The sequence below is a fragment of the Oratosquilla oratoria genome, chromosome 7 (assembly GCF_046742065.1).
Source record: "Oratosquilla oratoria isolate Oo_2021 chromosome 7, ASM4674206v1, whole genome shotgun sequence".
Taxonomy (NCBI): Eukaryota; Metazoa; Arthropoda; class Malacostraca; order Stomatopoda; family Squillidae; genus Oratosquilla; species Oratosquilla oratoria.
The window spans coordinates 42,639,980-42,663,859 of NC_134783.1; the positions used below are offsets into that span (position 1 = coordinate 42,639,980).

The window sequence follows — 23,880 nt, forward strand, 5'->3', positions numbered from 1 at the left end:
GTCTCCATCATATTTTCCTGTCAGTATCTTGTAGGTCTCTATCATGTCTCCCCGTGCTCTTCTGTACGCCAGTATTGGTAGGTTCAACCTCCTTAGTCTTTCTCCATAGCTCAGTCCTTTAAGTTTCGGCACCATTCTTGTAGCCACTCGCTGCACATTCTCCACCATCTCAATATCTTTCACTAGGTGAGGACTCCAAGTTAACTTTGTTAGGCATAAAAAAAATCAAAATCGATTCCCCAGATAGTCGAACTTGGGTAAAACTGCTCGAGGACCCCACAACTTCAAAGAACTTCAAAGGAACTGGATATCACACTGCACCACACCCACTCCTTCCGAAAAGCATTACAGAAAAAGCCTTCATAATGTGAGTTATGGATGTGGCCAATTACCTAAATTATTAGTGCCAATTGTTTGAATTAATACTGATGGGGTGCCTGTCAGTTTAATAGCTATCACACTAAATTGCAGAAAACCCTTGGTCGCAGCCTCCTCTTGAAACAGTATCTGAGTAGGGGACAAATTATTGGACATGCTAGGGTTGTTCTCTAGGCCCACTTTCACACACAAAAAAATGTAGAGACATGTACCGTGGTCAAGGTGTTGTGCGTGTGTGTGTAAGGCCATCATTGCCTATGGATCGGTCATATAGGAGTTCTGAGTTCTCATCCGTAGGGTCAATAGCTGTCAATCACGAATCCAACACGTGATCTAGGACATGGTGATCACAACGAATATTATTTTTAAGGTCGAGACTACTAATAGTAGAAAAAATCCCAAAGGAAATATGTCTCATACACATTTTTATTTTCTAAACGATGTCTAAGAATCAAACAAATATAAATCCTGTTTGTATCCCAAATAATAAACATAAAAACAATATGACTGAAATGTCTTTATTTCCCAGTGTATCTACTTGGCACCTGTAAATGTAAACAAACATCGTGAGACAGTTACCATTGGCTCGTGGGTCACGTAACTAAAGTATAAAGGAAACCAGAACAGAAAACATGAAAATCAGATTTTAAGCTGGGCAACTAACATATTTTATATATCTATTGTATTCTTCAAGTTCATATGACATGAGCTTATGATAACGAAAAGAGGTGGTTGAAAAGATATGAAAGCCATGGTTTAAACTGGAACCTCAAAATTACTGCTACGAAAGTGTAATATTCAAAGATTTGTGAACATAATCAGATTGTGAGAACTTGCATTACGTGAAACAAATACTGACAAATTTATCATACTGTGAGGTCTTGCGAAATATTAAGCCATGTCAGTTGAGGGAGGAAAAGTAAGTTTTATACGTTTTGCCTTTCCTTTGGGAACTGGAAAGTTTAAGATACTATAAACTAAACTGATACTTTCACAGTTAACATTTTTGTATTTACATGAATCGACAAAGTATGGGCTCCTATTCTTGTAGAAATTGCTCTCATAACAACGACCCCCCCCCCAAACGAAGATTTATGAAGCCATAGGGATGTGAAAACATGTACTTTCAGACCACGACAGAAAAGTAAGGGGGAGATCTATGAGGAATAAAAGTAATTCTAACCTAACTTGGTCTTGAATACGATCTCCATACCACAAATCCCTAACCTTTATGCTGGAGGGATTCTTCTTCAGACCTTTCGCTGCCTACCTCGGTGGCACTGCCACAAATTTTTGAATGATGTGATAAAGGCTAGTGCAGTGTGGACAGAACTAGCCAAACCTTAGGGGTGATATGAATGTTTGAATTTATTCCGTCCATTATTTAAACAGTGGCTTAATCCTGCTTGGTAAAGGTTGTATGGTGAGAAGTGCATGTGAAGGGTTTTTTGGTATGTTGGAATAACTGTGGTTGTGAATGAAATCTGGAACCGGTGTAATCAGCGTAATCATTCTGATTATGTGCTAGCATATATATGCGACACTGATCTACTACACCTCTGATGTCCGCTGCTGTGGAGAGGGATTGGAAAGCCATGGAAGTACTTTTACATTTACTGGCGATTGAACTTGGACCTTCTGCATTCCGAAGCAGGAACATTACCTATTCCTCCAGACAGGCCATAGATGCTTGAAATTGAGTGTATTGCATTGAGTCAACTTCATGAAGTGGCTGATTGCATCAAAGTATGGCTATATACATGTTACTTTTGAGCATGCCCATTTACAAAACAAAATAATTTTCACTGAATCTCTGATTCAGATCTAGGGTGACCACAGGAGTGGTCAGTGAAGTTCAGGGGTAGTTGTAAACATCCCAGGCCAACCCCTAAATCTGCCTATATTCACCTACCCTAACCTTATCGGTGATGTTAAAATCAAATGCTCATAGTATTGAAAGAATCCACTGGGATACAGTGAACCACCTTCCCATTAGGCTCAACAATTTGTTCATATACATATTACTCAAATGACTAAACTTCGATAGGTTCTCCCATTTCATGGAGCTTTTACTTTTTTTTTTTATTATCATCTTACAGGAAGGGGAGCTACACTCATGGTGTCCTATCTCTATATATCGCCATATCTAATTTGCGTGTAAACTATCAGTATGTAGTGCTTTCCTTTGACCACCTCAAGATGACCCCATCTCTAGCTGAACAGAATGCTTTGACAAAATGCAACAAAGTCTATAATGTTTCATCATAATAGTCAGTATTATTTCAGTCTGAAGTTCCTCCACCAGCCAAATAAGCTTATTTGGCTCAGACCAGAACAATTCTAGAAGTACAATTATCACAAATCTCACTCAGCAAATGCTAGACAGCTGCAACAATATATATATATATATATATATATATATATCAACAATATATATATATATATATATATATATATATATATATATATATATACATATACATACATACACACACACACACACACACACACACACACACACACACACTTTCAACGAACGGACGGCTTGACGAACGCTCTGAAGAAAAGTGCAGATTGAGGATACCAACGCAAAGAGAAGTGCCTTTTTGTATTTGCAGGGGGGGGGGAATTGCTCGTGAGGTAGTGGGAAAGTAAGGAAAGAGGAGAGGGGGAGGGATTACTGGGGAAATGGAAGATAATGAGGATGTGGAGGACTTGGCCCAGGCAGACGGGCGGAAGATCAACATGAAACGACCACCGGATGACGAAATGGCAAATAAAAATGTAAAGATTAGAAGTATAGAGAGGAGAAATACAGTAGAAAGTGACGAGAATATGTTCCAGGGATTTAAAGAGGGTGGGGGGGACACAACCCCCCCCAGACTGATAAGACTAGAGGAGAGAGTTGATAAGGTGATCGAGGACTTGGAACGTAAGTTAGGTAATGTAGGCTCCATTCTACAAAGAATTGAAAGATTGGAACAACTAGAGAAGACTAACAGAAACTTAACTGAAGAAGTAGAGGACCTAAAAAGACAGTTAGGAAATGTAAAGGAGGAGAATGAGAAATTGAAGAAGAATAGTAATGAAAACAGTGAGAAAATAGCTACAGAAGCTAAAAATTGGAGAATAACTCAAGAAGGGAATAAGGTTTCATTCACTGACATAGTCAAACAGCAATTGAAAGAACATAATGAAGACTCAGTTATTAAAGTGATGAGACAGAAGGAGAATATAGTAAGAGAATTAGCTGACAAAAAGAAATGTATAATTATATTAGGAATGGAAGAGAAACATAACCCAGATAGAACCGCAAGAATCAAGGAGGAAAATGAAAGGGTAAGCAGTTTATTAAAATTAGTCCAGGAAGATGAACCAGAAATTATAAAGGAAATTGAGGAAAAATTCAGACTTGGAAAATATAGTACAGATAAGACCAGACCAATTAAGATTAAATTCAGGTCACAAACAACGGCAGAGAAAATTCTATCCAAGACAGGGAAACTAGCAACAAATGATCAATATAAAAAGGTATGGATAAAAAGAGAAATGAATAAGGAGGAAAGAGAGGCAGAAAAGCAGAAAAGAATTGAAGCTAAGGCAAAAAACGAGGAAAGAACGGAGTCAGAGAAAGAGAGATTCTATTGGAGAGTAGTGAACATGAAAATAAAGCAGTTCGACATACTAAAGAAAAACATAAGGGAAACAGAGAACACAATGGAAGTGGCAGAAAACTAAGAGTGTCTTACACAAATATAGATGGATTGATAACAGGATTGAATGAACTGAATGATTATTTGAAAGAAAAAGAACCGGACATAATGGGAATTGTAGAAACAAAATTAAAAGGCCCACTACCACCCAACAGTGTAGGACATGATACATACAATTATTGGATTAGAAACAGAGAGAAAAAACAAGGGGGTGGAGTTATGTTCCTGACAAAGAAGGATATAAACGTGAAAGGTGTCATATATGGAAAGAATACAGTAGAGATGATTATGATAGAAGTGGAAGACCGAGATAAGAAGAGCAGAAAATTTGTGATCAACTATGTGCCTCCGAAAACAGCCTCATGGGAGGAGAATGAACATAAAAGTATGTTAGAGGACACAAAGATAGCATTAACTAAAATAATGGAAGACGGAGGAAGAATAGTTATGATGGGCGACTTTAATTGCAAAGAAATCTGCTGGGAAGAAATGACAGTAAAGAGTGGTGATGACTCATGGGGAAATGCTCTACTTGAGATGATTACTGACCATTCAATGACACAATGGATACAAGAGAACACTAGGTATAGAAATGAAGAAGAACCATCGAGGCTAGACTTAATAATTACATCTGAACCTAGAATAGTGGACAAGATTGAATATAAAACACCAATAGGTAAAAGTGACCACATATTGATTGAACTGGAACTTAATGAAGAAAAATATATGAAAAGAAATGAACAATATAGAAAAGGAAGAATGATGTATGAAAAAACAAACTTTGATAAAATAAGAGAATTCTTCCAACAAGAAAACTGGGAAGAAATATACAAAGAAGAAACATCAGTGGAAGAGAAATGGAATATTTTGACAAAAATTTACAAAGAAGGAGTGGAAAAGTATGTCCCAAGACAAAAACAAGAAAAAGAATATGTAAAATGCTGGTACAACAAAAGTTGTAGGGAGTTAAAAGACAAAAGAGACAAAGCCTGGACCGGATGGAAAAAAGACAGAAGACCTGAAAAATGGAAAATATATACTGGTTATAGAAATGAATATGTACAAAAGTGCAGAGAGGAAAAAAGAAAATATGAAAAAGATGTTATAGAAAAGTGTAAAGATCAACCAAAACTATTCTACAGATTTGTAAACAATAAACTGAAAAACAAACAAGACTTGGAGAAATTAAGACAAGGGGGAGTTGAATACACTGAGGAAATGGAAATGGCAGAAATTATGAACAAACATTTTAAATCAGTGTTTACAAGGGAAAATATACAACCTGAAGAGATTGAGTGGAAGGAAAAAGTCCCCCCTATGGAAGAAATAGAAGTAACGAAGAATGAAATATTGACACACTTGGGTAATTTTGATGTCAGAAAATCGCATGGGCCAGATGAAATAGCAAACTGGATTCTGAAAGAATGTAGGAATGAACTGGCAGACAAAATACATAGCATAATAAGCAGTTCCTTAAAAGAAGGAAAAGTTCCAGAAGATTGGAAAAAAGCAAATATAGTACCTATATATAAAGGAGGAAATAAAGAAGAACCTACCAACTATAGACCAGTCTCTCTAACAAGTACAATAGCAAAAATATGTGAAAGAATTATCAAAAGTAGATGGGTAAAATACTTGGAAAAAAACAACGTACTAAATCCAAGGCAATTTGGATTCAGACAAGGACGATCATGCGTCACCAATTTAATATGTTTCTATTCAAGGCTAATAGATATAATACAAGAAAGAGATGGATGGGCTGATTGTGCATTTCTAGACCTAAAAAAAGCTTTTGACAAAGTACCACATAAGAAGTTGCTTAAGAAATTAGAATATGAAGGAGGAATACAAGGTAAATTGCTAAATTGGATGGAAGACTTTTTGCAAGAAAGAAAAATGCGAGTAGTGATAAGAGATCAGCACTCAAAATGGAATGAAGTAATAAGCGGTGTCCCGCAGGGAACAGTTCTGGCCCCAATAATGTTTGCTATATATATTAATGATATGGATGAAGGAATTGAAAGCTATATGAGCTTCTTTGCAGATGATGCAAAATTACTGAAAAGAGTGAAAACTGAAGAAGATTGTGAATCACTACAGAGAGATCTAAATAAAGTACAAGAATGGAGTAGGAAGTGGGAGATGGAGTTCAATACAAAAAAGTGTAGTATAATGGAATTTGGAAAAAGCAAAAACAGAATAACAGGATCATATAATTTAGGAGAAGAAGGAATAAAAAGAGTAGAAAATGAGAGGGACCTGGGAGTCATTGTTATGAATAATATGTCACCTGAGAAACATATAAATAAGATTTTTGGAGAAACTTATAATTTAATAAGAACAATCAAAGTGGCATTTACATACCTGGATGAAGAAATGGTGAGGAAAATCCTAGTCACCCTGATAAGACCAAGATTGGAATATGCAGCAACGATATGGTCACCAAGTACAAAAAAATGTATAAAAAAACTTGAAAGAATACAAAGAGCAATTACTAAACTGGCACCAACACTCTCAAAACTATCATATGAAGAGAGACTACAAAAACTTAAACTACAGACACTAGAGCAAAGAAGAGAGAGAGGAGATTTGATAGCTATTTACAGAATCATGAAAGGCATAGAAATTACTGATAGAGAGAATCTGATAAAATGGGATGACAGAAATACAAGAGGACACGGAAAGAAAATAAAAAAAGACAACTATAGAAGAGATTTGAAAAAGAACAGCTTTCCTCACAGAGCAATAGACAGTTGGAACAAGTTAGATGAGAAAGTGGTGTGTGCAAAAACAATACATGAATTTAAAAATAGTTTAGATAAAATGAGATATGAAGACGGGACCTCACGAGCATAGCTCCCCTTCCCGTAAAATACAACTAGGTAAATACAACTAGGTAAATACACACACACACACACACACACTTTCAACGAACGGACGGCTTGACGAACGCTCTGAAGAAAAGTGCAGATTGTGGATACCAACGCAAAGAGAAGTGCCTTTTTGTATTTGCAGGGGGGGGAAATTGCTCGTGAGGTAGTGGGAAAGTAAGGAAAGAGGAGAGGGGGAGGGATTGCTGGGGAAATGGAAGGAAATGAGGATGTGGAGGACTTGGCCCAGGCAGACGGGCGTAAGGTCAACATGAAACGACCACCGGACCAGCTCAGTGATGACGAAATGGCAAATAAAAATGTAAAGATTAGAAGTATAGAGAGGAGCAATACAGTAGAAAGTGACGAGAATATGTTCCAGGGATTTAAAGAGGGTGGGGGGGACACAACCCCCCCCGACTGATAAGACTAGAGGAGAGAGTTGATAAGGTGATCGAGGACTTGGAACGTAAGTTAGGTAGTGTAGACTCCATTTTCCAAAGAATTGAAAGGTTGGAACAACTAGAGAAGGCTAACAGAAACTTAACTGAAGAAGTAGAGGACCTAAAAAGACAGTTAGGAAATGTAAAGGAGGAGAATGAGAAATTGAAGAAGAATAGTAATGAAAACAGTGAGAAAATAGCTACAGAAGCTAAAAATTGGAGAATAACTCAAGAAGGGAATAAGGTTTCATTCACTGACATAGTCAAACAGCAATTGAAAGAACATAATGAAGATTCAGTTATTAAAGTGATGAGACAGAAGGAGAATATAGTAAGAGAATTAGCTGACAAAAAGAAATGTATAATTATATTAGGAATGGAAGAGAAACATAACCCAGATAGAACCGCAAGAATCAAGGAGGAAAATGAAAGGGTAAGCAGTTTATTAAAATTAGTCCAGGAAGATGAACCAGAAATTATAAAGGAAATTGAGGAAAAATTCAGACTCGGAAAATATAGTACAGATAAGACCAGACCAATTAAGATTAAATTCAGGTCACAAACAACGGCAGAGAAAATTCTATCCAAGACAGGGAAACTAGCAACAAATGATCAATATAAAAAGGTATGGATAAAAAGAGAAATGAATAAGGAGGAAAGAGAGGCAGAAAAGCAGAAAAGAATTGAAGCTAAGGCAAAAAACGAGGAAAGAACGGAGTCAGAGAAAGAGAGATTCTATTGGAGAGTAGTGAACATGAAAATAAAGCAGTTCGACATACTAAAGAAAAACATAAGGGAAACAGAGAATACAATGGAAGTGGCAGAAAACTAAGAGTGTCTTACACAAATATAGATGGATTGATAACAGGATTGAATGAACTGAATGATTATTTGAAAGAAAAAGAACCGGACATAATGGGAATTGTAGAAACAAAATTAAAAGGCCCACTACCACCCAACAGTGTAGGACATGATACATACAATTATTGGATTAGAAACAGAGAGAAAAAACAAGGGGGTGGAGTTATGTTCCTGACTAAGAAGGATATAAACGTGAAAGGTGTCATATATGGAAAGAATACAGTAGAGATGATTATGATAGAAGTGGAAGACCGAGATAAGAAGAGCAGAAAATTTGTGATCAATTATGTGCCTCCGAAAACAGCCTCATGGGAGGAGAGTGAACATAAAAGTATGTTAGAGGACACAAAGATAGCATTAACTAAAATAATGGAAGACGGAGGAAGAATAGTTATGATGGGCGACTTTAATTGCAAAGAAATCTGCTGGGAAGAAATGACAGTAAAGAGTGGTGATGACTCATGGGGAAATGCTCTACTTGAGATGATTACTGACCATTCAATGACACAATGGATACAAGAGAACACTAGGTATAGAAATGAAGAAGAACCATCGAGGCTAGACTTAATAATTACATCTGAACCTAGAATAGTGGACAAGATTGAATATAAAACACCAATAGGTAAAAGTGACCACATATTGATTGAACTGGAACTTAATGAAGAAAAATATATGAAAAGAAATGAACAATATAGAAAAGGAAGAATGATGTATGAAAAAACAAACTTTGATAAAATAAGAGAATTCTTCCAACAAGAAAACTGGGAAGAAATATACAAAGAAGAAACATCAGTGGAAGAGAAATGGAATATTTTGACAAAAATTTACAAAGAAGGAGTGGAAAAGTATGTCCCAAGACAAAAACAAGAAAAAGAATATGTAAAATGCTGGTACAACAAAAGTTGTAGGGAGTTAAAAGACAAAAGAGACAAAGCCTGGACCGGATGGAAAAAAGACAGAAGACCTGAAAAATGGAAAATATATACTGGTTATAGAAATGAATATGTACAAAAGTGCAGAGAGGAAAAAAGAAAATATGAAAAAGATGTTATAGAAAAGTGTAAAGATCAACCAAAACTATTCTACAGATTTGTAAACAATAAACTGAAAAACAAACAAGACTTGGAGAAATTAAGACAAGGAGGAGTTGAATACACTGAGGAAATGGAAATGGCAGAAATTATGAACAAACATTTTAAATCAGTGTTTACAAGGGAAAATATACAACCTGAAGAGATTGAGTGGAAGGAAAAAGTCCCCCCTATGGAAGAAATAGAAGTAACAAAGAATGAAATATTGACACACTTGGGTAATTTTGATGTCAGAAAATCGCATGGGCCAGATGAAATAGCAAACTGGATTCTGAAAGAATGCAGGAATGAACTGGCAGACAAAATACATAGCATAATAAGCAGTTCCTTAAAAGAAGGAAAAGTTCCAGAAGATTGGAAAAAAGCAAATATAGTACCTATATATAAAGGAGGAAATAAAGAAGAACCTACCAACTATAGACCAGTCTCTCTAACAAGTACAATAGCAAAAATATGTGAAAGAATTATCAAAAGTAGATGGGTAAAATACTTGGAAAAAAACAACGTACTAAATCCAAGGCAATTTGGATTCAGACAAGGACGATCATGCGTCACCAATTTAATATGTTTCTATTCAAGGCTAATAGATATAATACAAGAAAGAGATGGATGGGCTGATTGTGCATTTCTAGACCTAAAAAAAGCTTTTGACAAAGTACCACATAAGAAGTTGCTTAAGAAATTAGAATATGAAGGAGGAATACAAGGTAAATTGCTAAATTGGATGGAAGACTTTTTGCAAGAAAGAAAAATGAGAGTAGTGATAAGAGATCAGCACTCAAAATGGAATGAAGTAATAAGCGGTGTCCCGCAGGGAACAGTTCTGGCCCCAATAATGTTTGCTATATATATTAATGATATGGATGAAGGAATTGAAAGCTATATGAGCTTCTTTGCAGATGATGCAAAATTACTGAAAAGAGTGAAAACTGAAGAAGATTGTGAATCACTACAGAGAGATCTAAATAAAGTACAAGAATGGAGTAGGAAGTGGGAGATGGAGTTCAATACAAAAAAGTGTAGTATAATGGAATTTGGAAAAAGCAAAAACAGAATAACAGGATCATATAATTTGGGAGAAGAAGGAATAAAAAGAGTAGAAAATGAGAGGGACCTGGGAGTCATTGTTATGAATAATATGTCACCTGAGAAACATATAAATAAGATTTTTGGAGAAACTTATAATTTAATAAGAACAATCAAAGTTGCATTTACATACCTGGATGAAGAAATGGTGAGGAAAATCCTAATCACCCTGATAAGACCAAGATTAGAATATGCAGCAACGATATGGTCACCAAGTACAAAAAAATGTATAAAAAAACTTGAAAGAATACAAAGAGCAATTACAAAACTGGCACCAACACTCTCAAAACTATCATATGAAGAGAGACTACAAAAACTTAAACTACAGACACTAGAGCAAAGAAGAGAGAGAGGAGATTTGATAGCTATTTACAGAATCATGAAAGGCATAGAAATTACTGATAGAGAGAATCTGATAAAATGGGATGACAGAAATACAAGAGGACACGGAAAGAAAATAAAAAAAGACAACTATAGAAGTGATTTGAAAAAGAACAGCTTTCCTCACAGAGCAATAGACAGTTGGAACAAGTTAGATGAGAAAGTGGTGTGTGCAAAAACAATACATGAATTTAAAAATAGTTTAGATAAAATGAGATATGAAGACGGGACCTCACGAGCATAGCTCCCCTTCCCGTAAAATACAACTAGGTAAATACAACTAGGTAAATACACACTTTCAACGAACGGACGGCTTGAAGAACGTTCTGAAGAAAAGTGCCGATTGTGGATCCCAACGCAAAGAGAAGTGCCTTTTTGTATTTACAGGGTGGGGGGGAAATTGCTCGTGGGGCAGTGGGTAAGTAGGAAAAGAGGAGAAGGGGAGGGATTGCTGGGGAAATGGAAGGAAATGAGGAAGTGGAGGACTTGGCCCAAGCAGACAAGCGTAAGGTCAACATGAAACGACCACCGGACCAACTCAGTGACGACGAAATGGCTAATAAAAATGTAAAGATTAGAAGTATAGAGAGGAGCAATACAGTAGAAAGTGACGAGAATATGTTCCAGGGATTTAAAGAGGGTGGGGGGGACACAACAGCCCCCCCCCCCCCCCGACTGATCTGATAAGACTAGAGGAGAGAGTTGATAAGGTGATCGAGGACTTGGAACGTAGGTTAGGTAATGTTGACTCCATTTTCCAGAGAGTTGAAAGGTTGGAAGAACTAGAGAAGGCAAACAGAAACTTAACTGATGAAATAGAGGGCCTAAAAAGACAGTTAAGAAATGTAAAGGAGGAGAATGAGAAATTGAAGAAGAATAGTAATGAAAACAGAGAGACAATAGCTAAAGAAGCTAAAAATTTGAGAACAACCCAAGAAGGGAATAAGGTTTCATTCACTGACATAGTCAAACAGCAATTGAAAGAACATAATGAAGACTCAGTTATTAAAGTGATGAGACAGAAGGAGAATATAGTAAGAGAATTAGCTGACAAAAAGAAATGTATAATTATATTAGGAATGGAAGAGAAACATAACCCAGATAGAACCTCAAGAATCAATGAGGAAAATGAAAGAGTAAGCAGTTTATTAAAATTAGTCCAGGAAGATGAACCAGAAATTATGAAGGAAATTGAGGAAAAATTCAGACTCGGAAAATATAGTACAGATAAGACCAGACCAATTAAGATTAAATTCAGGTCACAAACAACGGCAGAGAAAATTCTATCCAAAACAGGGAAACTAGCAACAAGTGATCAATATAAAAAGGTATGGATAAAAAGAGAAATGAATAAGGAGGAAAGAGAGGCAGAAAAGCAGAAAAGACTTGAAGCTAAGGCAAAAAACGAGGAAAGAACGGAGTCAGAGAAAGAGAGATTCTATTGGAGAGTAGTGAACATGAAAATAAAGCAGTTCGACATACAAAAGAAAAACATAAGGGAAACAGAGAACACAATGGAAGTGGCAGAAAACTAAGAGCGTCTTACACAAATATAGATGGATTAATAACAGGATTGAATGAACTGAATGATTATTTGAAGGAAAAAGAACCGGACATAATGGGAATTGTAGAAACAAAATTAAAAGGCCCACTACCACCCAACAGTGTAGGACATGATGCATACAATTATTGGATTAGAAACAGAGAGAAAAAACAAGGGGGGGGAGTTATGTTCCTGACTAAGAAGGATATAAACGTGAAAGGTGTCATATATGGAAAGAATACAGTAGAGATGATTATGATAGAAGTGGAAGACCGAGATAAGAAGAGCAGAAAATTTGTGATCAATTATGTGCCTCCGAAAACAGCCTCATGGGAGGAGAGTGAACATAAAAGTATGTTAGAGGACACAAAGATAGCATTAAATAAAATAATGGAAGACGGAGGAAGAATAGTTATGATGGGCGACTTTAATTGCAAAGAAATCTGCTGGGAAGAAATGACAGTAAAGAGTGGTGATGACTCATGGGGAAATGCTCTACTTGAGATGATTACTGACCATTCAATGACACAATGGATACAGGAGAACACTAGGTATAGAAATGAAGAAGAACCATCGAGACTAGACTTAATAATTACATCTGAACCTAGAATAGTGGACAAGATTGAATATAAAACACCAATAGGTAAAAGTGACCACATATTGATTGAACTGGAACTTAATGAAGAAAAATATATGAAAAGAAATGAACAATATAGAAAAGGAAGAATGATGTATGAAAAAACAAACTTTGATAAAATAAGAGAATTCTTCCAACAAGAAAACTGGGAAGAAATATACAAAGAAGAAACATCAGTGGAAGAGAAATGGAATATTTTGACAAAAATTTACAAAAAAGGAGTGGAAAAGTATGTCCCAAGACAAAAACAAGAAAAAGAATATGTAAAATGCTGGTACAACAAAAGTTGTAGGGAGTGAAAAGATAAAAGAGACAAAGCCTGGACCAGATGGAAAAAAAGACAGAAGACCTGAAAAATGGAAAATATATACTGGTTATAGAAATGAATATGTACAAAAGTGCAGAGAGGAAAAGAGAAAATATGAAAAAGATGTTATAGAAAAGTGTAAAGATCAACCAAAATTATTTTACAGATTTGTAAACAATAAACTGAAAAACAAACAAGACTTGGAGAAATTAAGACAAGGGGGAGTTGAATACACTGAGGAAATGGAAATGGCAGAAATTATGAACAAACATTTTAAATCAGTGTTTACAAGGGAAAATATACAACCTGAAGAGATTGAGTGGAAAGAGAAAGTCCCCCCTATGGAAGAAATAGAAGTAACAAAGAATGAAATATTGACACACTTGGGTAATCTTGATGTCAGAAAATCGCATGGGCCAGATGAAATAGCAAACTGGATTCTGAAAGAATGCAAGAATGAACTGGCAGACAAAATACACAGCATACTAAACAGTTCCTTGAAAGAAGGAAAAGTTCCAGAAGATTGGAAAAAAGCAAATATAGTACCTATATATAAAGGAGGAAATAAAGAAGAACCTACCAACTATAGACCAGTCTCTCTAACAAGTACAATAGCAAAAATTTGTGAAAGAATTATCAAAAGTAGATGGGTAAAATATTTAGAAAAAAATAATGTGTTAAACCCAAGGCAATTTGGATTCAGACAAGGACGATCATGCGTCACCAATTTAATATGTTTCTATTCAAGGCTAATAGATATAATACAAGAAAGAGATGGATGCATTTCTAGACCTAAAGAAAGCGTTTGACAAAGTACCACATAAGAAGTTGCTTAAGAAATTAGAAACTGAAGGAAGAATACAAGGAAAACTACTAAATTGGATGGAAGACTTTTTGCAAGAAAGAAGAATGAGAGTAGTGATAAGAGACCAGCACTCAGAATGGGATGAAGTAATAAGCGGTGTTCCGCAGGGAACAGTACTGGCCCCAATCATGTTTGCTATATATATTAATTATATGGATGAAGGAATTGAAAGCTAAATGAGCTTCTTTGCAGATGATGCAAAACTACTAAAAAGAGTGAAAACAGAAGAAGATTGTGAATCACTACAGAGAGATCTATATAAAGGACAGGAATGGAGTAGGAAGTGGGAGATGGAGTTCAAAACACAAAAGTGTAGTATAATGGAATTTGGAAAAAGCAAAAGCAGAGTAACAGGATCGTATAATTTGGGAGAGGAAGGAATAAAAAAAGTAGAAAATGAGAAGGACCTGGGAGTCATTGTTATGAATAATATGTCACCTGAGAAACATATAAATAAGATTTTTGGAGAAACTTATAATTTGATAAGAACAATCAAAGTTGCATTTACATACCTGGATGAAGAAATGGTGAAGAAAATCCTAATCACCCTGATAAGACCAAGATTGGAATATGCAGCAACGATATGGTCACCAAGTACCAAAAAATGTATAAAAAAACTTGAAAGAATACAAAGAGCAATTACAAAACTGGCACCTACACTCTCAAAACTATCATATGAAGAGAGACTACAAAAACTTGAACTACAGACACTAGAGAAAAGAAGAGAGAGAGGAGATTTGATAACTATTTACAGAATCATGAAAGGCATGGAAATTACTGATAGAGAGAAGCTGATAAAATGGGATGACAGAAATACAAGAGGACATGGAAAGAAAATAAAAAAAGACAGCTATAGAAGAGATTTGAAAAAGAACAGCTTTCCTCACAGAGTAATAGACAGTTGGAACAAGTTAGATGAGAAAGTGGTGTGTGCAAAAACAATACATGAATTTAAAAATAGTTTAGATAAAATGAGATATGAAGATGGGACCCCACGAGCATAGCTCCCCTTCCCGTAAAATACAACTAGGTAAATACAACTAGGTAAATACACACACACACACACACATCATAGAAACTGATGTTTGTGCATAAAAATGACATGAAATGGTTGACAAACCCTCTGACCAACAGAGTGCAGTGTCACAGAACAATCATCAATTATAGACCAAGAGATTGTAAAATTGAGCCCCATAAGGAGCAATATTATCATCTATTCATCCTATTCACAAGCTACTGCCCACACCCATCCCAGAGCACATCATCAAGCTCTTACTTTTATAAATGGCTTAACAATAATAGCCAAGCACTGTAACTTCAAAATAGTAGTGAAAAACACACAAATTTATCTTAACAAGCAAGACCTATAGCTGAGACAGCACAGAATGTCCACTTCCCTTCAGAGGTCATCCGTGATGACTACGATGAATTAAGAAATAAATAAATAAGTAAAACACTGAACTTCAGCCTACAGCAAATACCTGACAATGAAGGGAAATTAGAAACATAACAGAACAAGAACTGCTGCAGGCACAGGATTTGGGCAGTGGAAACTCTTTTTTTACTATATGCAAACAGCACATAAGATTTACACTTAACTATGTATCCAGAGCATAGTATAATGAAAACAGAGAATTTGATTCAGGCATACAAACTTATTCAGCCCCAAATTAAATCTTATCATCAATCCTATGCTTTTTTTTTTTTTTTTTTTTTTTAACTAGGAGCTGGGAGTACAGTATTGTCCTTTGTTATAGGAAATTGAAAGGGCTGGTTTCCACAAGGGGAAAGCCTTCAGTAGAAATTTTATTTGTATTTGTCTTCATTTGTGGATAACATTGAGATATTTTCAGGTGTAGTTGGATTTACGTATGTAATTACTTTGTAACCATTTTGTAGAACTGATATTGATAATAACACATACTTCTAGATGCTTACTTCTCAAGGAGTCATTGTTGTTGGTGAAGCATCAGAGTCTGAGGAAGAGGAGGAAGAGTTCTGTTTAACAACAGCACTAAGTCAACTCAAGAGTAAGTTTTCTTGCAAAATTTCACTGGTATCTCATTCAGTCCTAAGGACTTGGTACTAAAATTGTTTTATTTTGCAGTTTAGTTTTTAAACTACATGATTCTTTGTAATCTTTATTACAAACCAGATTCATGCAGTAGTGCACCATTAGACACATATATGTTTCTCTTAAAAACAAAATTTTCAATGTGTCTGCCGGGTGAGATCCTTGTATGGGATATTGACTGCATATATTTTATGCACTCAGTATCTTAGGGCCTTTAGTAATATTACTATGGACCAGAATTACAAAGTATTCCTTTATGATTGGAAGCTAATCTCCACTCAAAAATGGTGATCATTTTTATCTTTTAGTATCCATCATTTCTACTACCCTCCTTAAATCTTTCCTTTACCACCTCTGTTGCAATATTCTCCCCAAAGATTAGAAGCTGTGGTCGTCACCAACAAAATATTAAATGCTTCTTGGAGAGCTCTCTGGAAGTACTCAAGGATAGTTCCTGGCTACTGTAGGATTTAGTCTCCAGTCATCGGAATTTAAAGCAACAATTGTTATCATTACTGTAGTTTTGTGATTCCATGATACTTGACTTCATATGGGTGTTGACTGCACAGGTCTTTTGCAGTCATTATTCTAGTGCAGCATTTCCTGACCTTTTCTGACCATAGCACCCCCTGTTGTTATGTCTAAGCAGTCCAGCACCCCTATCATGTTATTAGAAGGATAAAAGAAAATGAAGTGTACTGCTTGACGATTTATTTTCTTGATTCCTTAGAATTAAAACAAATTGACGATATTGTTTGCAGAAGAAATAAGAACATGCTAAAAAAATAAAATAGCATGGAAAAAGTAAAATATGCACAACTGGTTAATTAATGTTTTTTGTATGCATCATTTCCCAGCACCCCCTATAATTGAGTTCAGCACCCCAGGTTGGGAAATGCTGCTCTAGTGTCTTTAGTAATGTCCCTATGGACCAGAGTTACACAGCATTCTTTTATAATTTGAGACCAATTTCCATGTAAAGAAGAATTCTGATCCCTTTTAACTCCTATATACAATTACTCTTTTCTGCAACCAACCTTAAATCTCTTTTTACCACCTCTGACTTCCTTTTAAGTGCAGCATTGTCTTTAAGGATAGAAGAACTGGATTTTGGTGATGAGAGTCATGTCACTTCAAAATATATAATTCATTATGATTGATCTAATAATTTTTTTTTTTTTTTTTTCTCATGGCATTGCAAGTACAGATGAAGCTTATGTTCAGCAGTCAAGTCCATCCCCACAACACAGAGCTGTAGGTCAACCTCACATCAAATCACATCTTTCAAGTCAGAATCAGACAGTCAAACCGTCTATGCCTCAAACTTCCAAGCCCAAATACAACTCCTTACTTCACCAGAAACTCAGTAAGTCTCAGTTTTGATGGAGTATATCTCATCCTAATATTTGTCAAAGTTAAGGAGGTAAACAAAGTGAGAAATCCAAAGATAGAGAATAGAATTAATGATAAGACTGAAAGACTGGGGAAGTCAAAGTTGCAGAAAGATGAAATAAGAGTAGATATTGCTTCAGGATTTATAAATTCACAGTGCTTGGAGTTAGAACAGAGGGTAAACAAAGGCAAAGGTGAGTGGATGGGCTGAATGAGTCTGCAGGATATAATACAAGTGAAAATGTGTATTTATCTAATTTACCTCTTATATAAGGGAGAAGAGGCCTTTTGGTACATGGACAGATAGAGTCAGTTGTAGTATATGGGGTAGGAGTTGGAGAATCTATTCAATTCTATATACCAAGGGGTTTTCCCCTCTATACGGGAGGTAGCCAAGTCAAAAGGCATGTAGCCATTCCTACCCATGCATAAAGTTGAATGAAAGGGGTGCACTGGGGATGAAGTAACAATATTAATGGGGAATAAACGAGGAGCTGTCTTCACATGGTTTAAGGATATTGGTACGCTAAAGATTGAATTTTTTTACTATTTTGTGAAAACATGTGGAAAAATAGTCTGAATTATGCACACCATACTGGTGAAGTAAAACTGTTGTACAGCATAATTTATTTTTAATTAATTTTTTTTTTAAAGTATCATGAGTGGACAATGTCCCAATTTAAAGGAACATGGTGTAAGACTTGCTTTCTATTTAACATTTAGATTTGATGTTTTTCTTATCTATATAAAATCTTAGAAGGGTATATCATACGTCATTCAACATATACTGACTATAAAGGCAAGAAAAATGAAATAACAATTAACTGTATTACTTTTTTTTAGTGTGGATCATTATGTAACAAGGAACTGTGTTAAATGTTAGGAAGTGGCTCATCCCTGGTGAAACAAAACTCCAACATTAATTACTGTTTCTGTAATGCCCCAGGGGTAATGCTTTGGTAAAAAACAGTAAATTTTTTGTAATATAGTAATGTCAATGTGAAAAATATCACATACAAAACACTGCAAGTTATTTATGATATTTAATTTATCAGTGTCTATGCATTTTTCATACAGTGTGAAAATTTTTTGTTTTATCTTTGTGGCTCAATATCTCAATAACAGTATTTTTGTCACACTTATGCTTATAACTTGGAAACTTTGGTCTCTTTATGAATTATTTTTGTTTACACAATACTTATCCTTTTGTCTAAATTGTCGTGTTGAATTATGTCCAAGGGTAAAAGCTTAGCTTTTACCAATACAACTATGCAAACTTTTTTTTTTTTAGACTTTGGGTATTTGCAAAGAAAAATCAGTATGATGTAAATTTTAGACACAGATTAATAAGTTAACAAGATAATCTTTATCAAAGCTTCTAGTTTCCTAGAATAAAATCCACAGATCATTTTCTATTAGTTACTCTAAGATATAAAAGAATAAAAGTCATCAAATTATTATTGGTGAAGGTGGGTGAGGAAGACATAAATCAGAATTCCAAGTTTATTTCTGACTAGTTTCGCACAAATAGGCTTCTTCAGAGAAATACATTATTTCTCTGAAGAAGCCTATTTGTCAGAAATAAACTTGGATTCTGATTTATGTCTTCCTCACCCACCTTCACCAACCTGTCACAATGCCTCAATATTATTATTATTTATATGATTTATTTACTTTTATTTTTGTTTATTTATTATCATTATTATTTTTTTGTATTTTTCATTTTTCAATGGATTTCCATAAAAGTTGGCACAGATCATTTTACGCTGTCTACCAATTACAGAAAAAAAAATATCAGTCTAGCTCAATTATTTTGATATATGTGTACCAACTTCTTTATCTCTTCAATACGAGTCAAATTCTCATGGGCCGCATCAGCTGCCTCATGTACGATGATGCATCACACTACTCACATTATAAATAAAATGTAAAGTTACAGCTCTATTACCATATTTTTCGGACCATAAGGCGCGGGTAAAATCCTTAAAATCTGCCAAAATTGGGTGGTGTGCCTTATGTGTGGCTTCAGTGCAAAAAAATGCCTCGGATAGTGACGTACTATTTTGACACGTTTCGTGGCTAGCCTGCCGACGGCGACAGTGTATGGTAGGCCTAGCAAAAGTTACAACCATGCTATAACCAAGATGCATGTATCTTGACAAGAAAATTGTGAAAACTTTGACAGTTTTCGGGTCCATGCCACAGCATTCATTCACGCTATCATGGCTATGACATGATAGCGTCCACAACACAGACAGCCATTTTGCATTGGTATAGTCTCGCTTCACTCAGACTGTAGTCATTTGGGTATTTTTTTAGTTTCGATCATGGTTACAATATAGCAATATAAAATTAATTATTAATTTTGTAAATTAAAATGTATTAAAGTAATATGCAATTTTGTTGGTGGAAATGAAAATAAAAAATATCTTGCTACAAGCAAATATGCTAATAAACAAAGTTGGTAGCATAGGATTGGGACGCCAACGTCTCTCACGACGACGACAACGATGACGAGCCGGATGACATTTAATTTGCAGGTAATGATCTATTAAACACAGGTTAGGTTAGGTTAGATGAATTTATCACCCTTTCATATCTTCGACGTCGGCATCTATCATAACAAACATGGCGTACCATTCGTCCGACACGACTTCGTTACTTACGAAATCTGTTTCAGCACATTTTTTGTTTTTTATTTCCGCTCACAAAATTGCATATTACGTTGATACATTATAATTTACAAAATTAATAATTAATTTTTTATTGCTATATTGCGCCCATGGTCGAAACTAAAAATTTACCTTCATTTGTAATCTTGTGTTTTTAAGTGAATAGAGAATTCCGGGAATAAAACTGCTAATGTTGGTTTTATTCCCCACAATTCCCGTAACGTGTTTGTTGTTTTTTAGGAGTATTGGCAGGGCAGACCGTCCATGGAGGTGGTCTGATTTCACTGACCAAAATAAAAATATATATCATTTATTTTTGTAATTTTGCTAAATCCCAACCGATTTTTCTCATTCAACAACGAAAATGTTGTTCTGAATGCACTCACATATGCATGATTATCCGATGACGAGACCAGGTGCGCCTTATGTAAGGACAGGGAATAGCAAATTACGGGTGCGCCTTATGGTCCGAAAAATACGGTACTCATTCTCTTTCACTGTGAATATTAATAATCACAGAAAATATGATCAGGCAAGTTTACAGAATATGGGGTCACTCAGCTACAACTACAAATTAGATATAATCAAGATGCTGATGCTGGCATCCTCATGTACCCACTTGTGCCTCATGTGCCTGTGTAGACATCATCGTATGGAAGGGGTTAAGCAAGGAGTGGAAGGGATGAGTGTGATGGAAGTGAAAATTGCCATATTATTAATATCATACCTTTAAACTTGGTACATGCCCTTATGCCAAAATGCTGCTCTAGGTGATTCATTAAGTTGAAGTGGAACTTTTATAACATGCTTCCCCCAATGTAAAAATGGTTACCAACCTCTTTTTTTTTCCTCACCAATTGTGCTCCCTCTCTATATAGATTTATGTATGTCATCACTTTGATACTAATGATTTTTTCTTTTGTTCCTGTTTAGGAGAGAGCAATGCAACTTTAGCAAGAAACATTACATCTACCTTAAAGAATCCATATGATAACAACATAGAAAAGGTGAAATTGGTGATGAATGCAGTACCACGGATACACACCTCCACTGTATCTGCCCATTCAGCCTTCCACAGTGCATCAAACAATCTGACTCACACCAATACCCTTCTGGAGCAAGCATTGTTGGACAATCCTTTAGCCTCTCTTCATTCACAGGCTTAAAAAATGTACAGAGTACCTTCAAAATAACTTGAGAATTGTAATTCTAGTTACAACTTGACAGTTTGAAATATGGACAAGTGCCTAGTAGAAGTTCATTTTCAGTATAGTAGGAAGTACACAGAAAAATTAATAAGTGATGAAATTTTATTGTTTGGCTATCATTAATGCATCATAATCAGATTGCATTCCATTGGAGATTGAAAATAACCAAGAAAATTTAGGATTACCAAGAATTTTAGTTAAGTAATTTTCCCATTCAGAATATTTTTAAAAGTTAAAAATATAATTGTGTTTAGGATTTGGAAAACAGATTTAGTATCTTCAGATGGCATCACACTAACAAAATACATTAAGATATGTAGATAAATAATGCTCTCTAACATAGATGGTGCTTTTTGTAATATTAACTGAAAGCCAATTATATGAAAGTAATATCATTAAAGTATTTTTACATGGGTTTCCTGCAGCCCTTATCCACTGTGTGCCAATGTTGTGACCACTGTAATTTCATATCTATTTTGTACAATCCATCCCTGCATAGTACAGAGGGTTTCCTTTCACAGACATTCCCTGAGGAAAAGATATTACAGCTAAATATAACATTACCTTTGGAGATTTTTTTTAAGCTTCAATTGAAAAAACAAGTAAGCAATAAGCTGTAATGTCTGCCATAAGTTATTTGGTTTACAAATTTAGTTACCTCAGTATACATTCTTTTTTTCTACTTCTAACCTAATTGTGGAGTGAAACACTCTGTTAGCATGCTTTGCCATTGTCATTGCAATGTGCAGATTGGTTAAGGCAAGGTATATTATTTGGGCTTGATATAATGTCCTCATTTTTCTTTTCTGTACACATAATTAAAACTATTTTGTCATTTCCCTACAAATCCTGTTTGAGTATTTCATAACTGTGGCTGACCCTGCAGGCACAAAGACAAAAAAATTTACTCATCATCTCCACTGTCTGTTTCTCTCAGTTCCTGCATAATACATTTACTAAGCACAATAAATGAAATATTATACTAGTATGCCATAACTAACACAAAAGACTTAAGAACAACTACTAATAATTCAACACATTGGTGTAATACAAACAGCTTTTCCCTTCTTTATCTCTGGCTGTAAAAAAAATTAATATATTAAACTCTTACATGAAAATGTAATATATTCTTATGATTAGATTAATTTCATTCACTCCTTTACCACAATCTGGTATACAGAGTAATATGAATTATAAAAATGATTACCTCAAAGTAAGATCAACCCTTCAACAAAGTAATTTTATAGGTTTTATTCTGGCAATTGTTAGATGATGATTATATTAAGTTCAGAGGATGACCCTTTTTTACATTATTAGATAAAACTGATACATGTTATGGTGTAAATACATGTACAAACACAGTCTTTTTTCCCTTATGTAAATACAATAAGAATAAAATATATTGTATTACAAGGTATTTTTACAGTGCTGTATTATGTGTGCCAGAAAGTGAAGTTCGTCACAATAGATTATGTAGGGCCAGTTTGGAATCGGAGATTGCATCACTGTATTTTAACTTCCATCTTACATATTAATTTAGGTTTATTATATCAGAGAATAATTTTGAAGAAATATAGCTTTCAATATATAAAAACTTTCTTATAACATGGTTTATCATATTAAGTTTAGTTTGAGGACTGATCTTGTAGTATTTGTTTGTTTTGTGATCTGTGTATGTATTTGTGTACAGATGTGGTGTGAAGTACTGATGATGGGTTGTAGATGTTAAGTAGTATGCTGCTGATGTAGTTCTTCTTTACTGCATTCAGTTGATTGTGCTTATGCCATGGGAGGGATGTGTGAGATCAAGGGTTCGTGGATAGAAATGTGGCTGTCATTTTCATGTTCTGCTCAATGGGAAGGATTTTGGCTTCTGGGTGTAGATTGTTCAACTGGGATGGGTCTAGTACATCGGGTTATTATTCTTAATACAGACGCTCCTCAACTTACGTTTTAGTTACATTCCGAACGGCCGAACGTAAGTTGAAAATGAACGTAAGTTGTTACTGTACTATACATCCGTAAATTCTATTACCGTATCTTATAAAACACCCCTAAATCATTAATTATACACATAACATTGTAAAATGATAACATTAATTTCAAATAGATTAAATTCAAGCAACATAAATTGAGATAGTTGAGGAGGAGGAGGAGGAGGCAAGGCACATTCAGTCTGTCTTCCATGTAAACAATGGACGCAGCATCATGCGTAAGTATCGTTTGAACAACGGAGAGCGCGCTAAACTATAAAATTCACTCATTTTTTTTTATTTTTTATTTTTTTTTACAGTCGGTTCAAACGTAAAATCGAAAAAACGTAAAACGAATGAACGTAAGTAGAGGAGTGTCTGTACTT

At 35.1% G+C, this 23,880-nt stretch overlaps 1 protein-coding gene across 1 annotated transcript; it reads left to right on the forward strand.

Annotated features, from left to right (window-relative positions):
- The first annotated feature begins 925 nt into the window (after window positions 1–925).
- On the forward strand, window positions 926–22,934 carry LOC143027113 (uncharacterized). Its single transcript, XM_076188123.1, has 4 exons — window positions 926–1,297; window positions 16,106–16,205; window positions 17,457–17,615; window positions 21,247–22,934. The coding sequence occupies exons 1-4, from the start codon at window positions 1,277–1,279 to the stop codon at window positions 21,477–21,479; spliced, it is 513 nt and encodes a 170-aa protein (XP_076044238.1). The 5' UTR covers window positions 926–1,276; the 3' UTR covers window positions 21,480–22,934.
- The last annotated feature ends 946 nt before the right edge of the window (window positions 22,935–23,880 follow it).

Excerpts from the sequence above, each read along its gene's own strand:
- LOC143027113 (XM_076188123.1), top strand. The coding sequence starts at position 1,277 with ATGTCAGTTGAGGGAGGAAAA. Across the intron at positions 1,298-16,105 it reads TGTCAGTTGAGGGAGGAAAA|ATGCTTACTTCTCAAGGAGT; the intron begins GTAAGTTTTATA and ends ACATACTTCTAG. Across the intron at positions 16,206-17,456 it reads AGCACTAAGTCAACTCAAGA|ATGAAGCTTATGTTCAGCAG; the intron begins GTAAGTTTTCTT and ends TTGCAAGTACAG.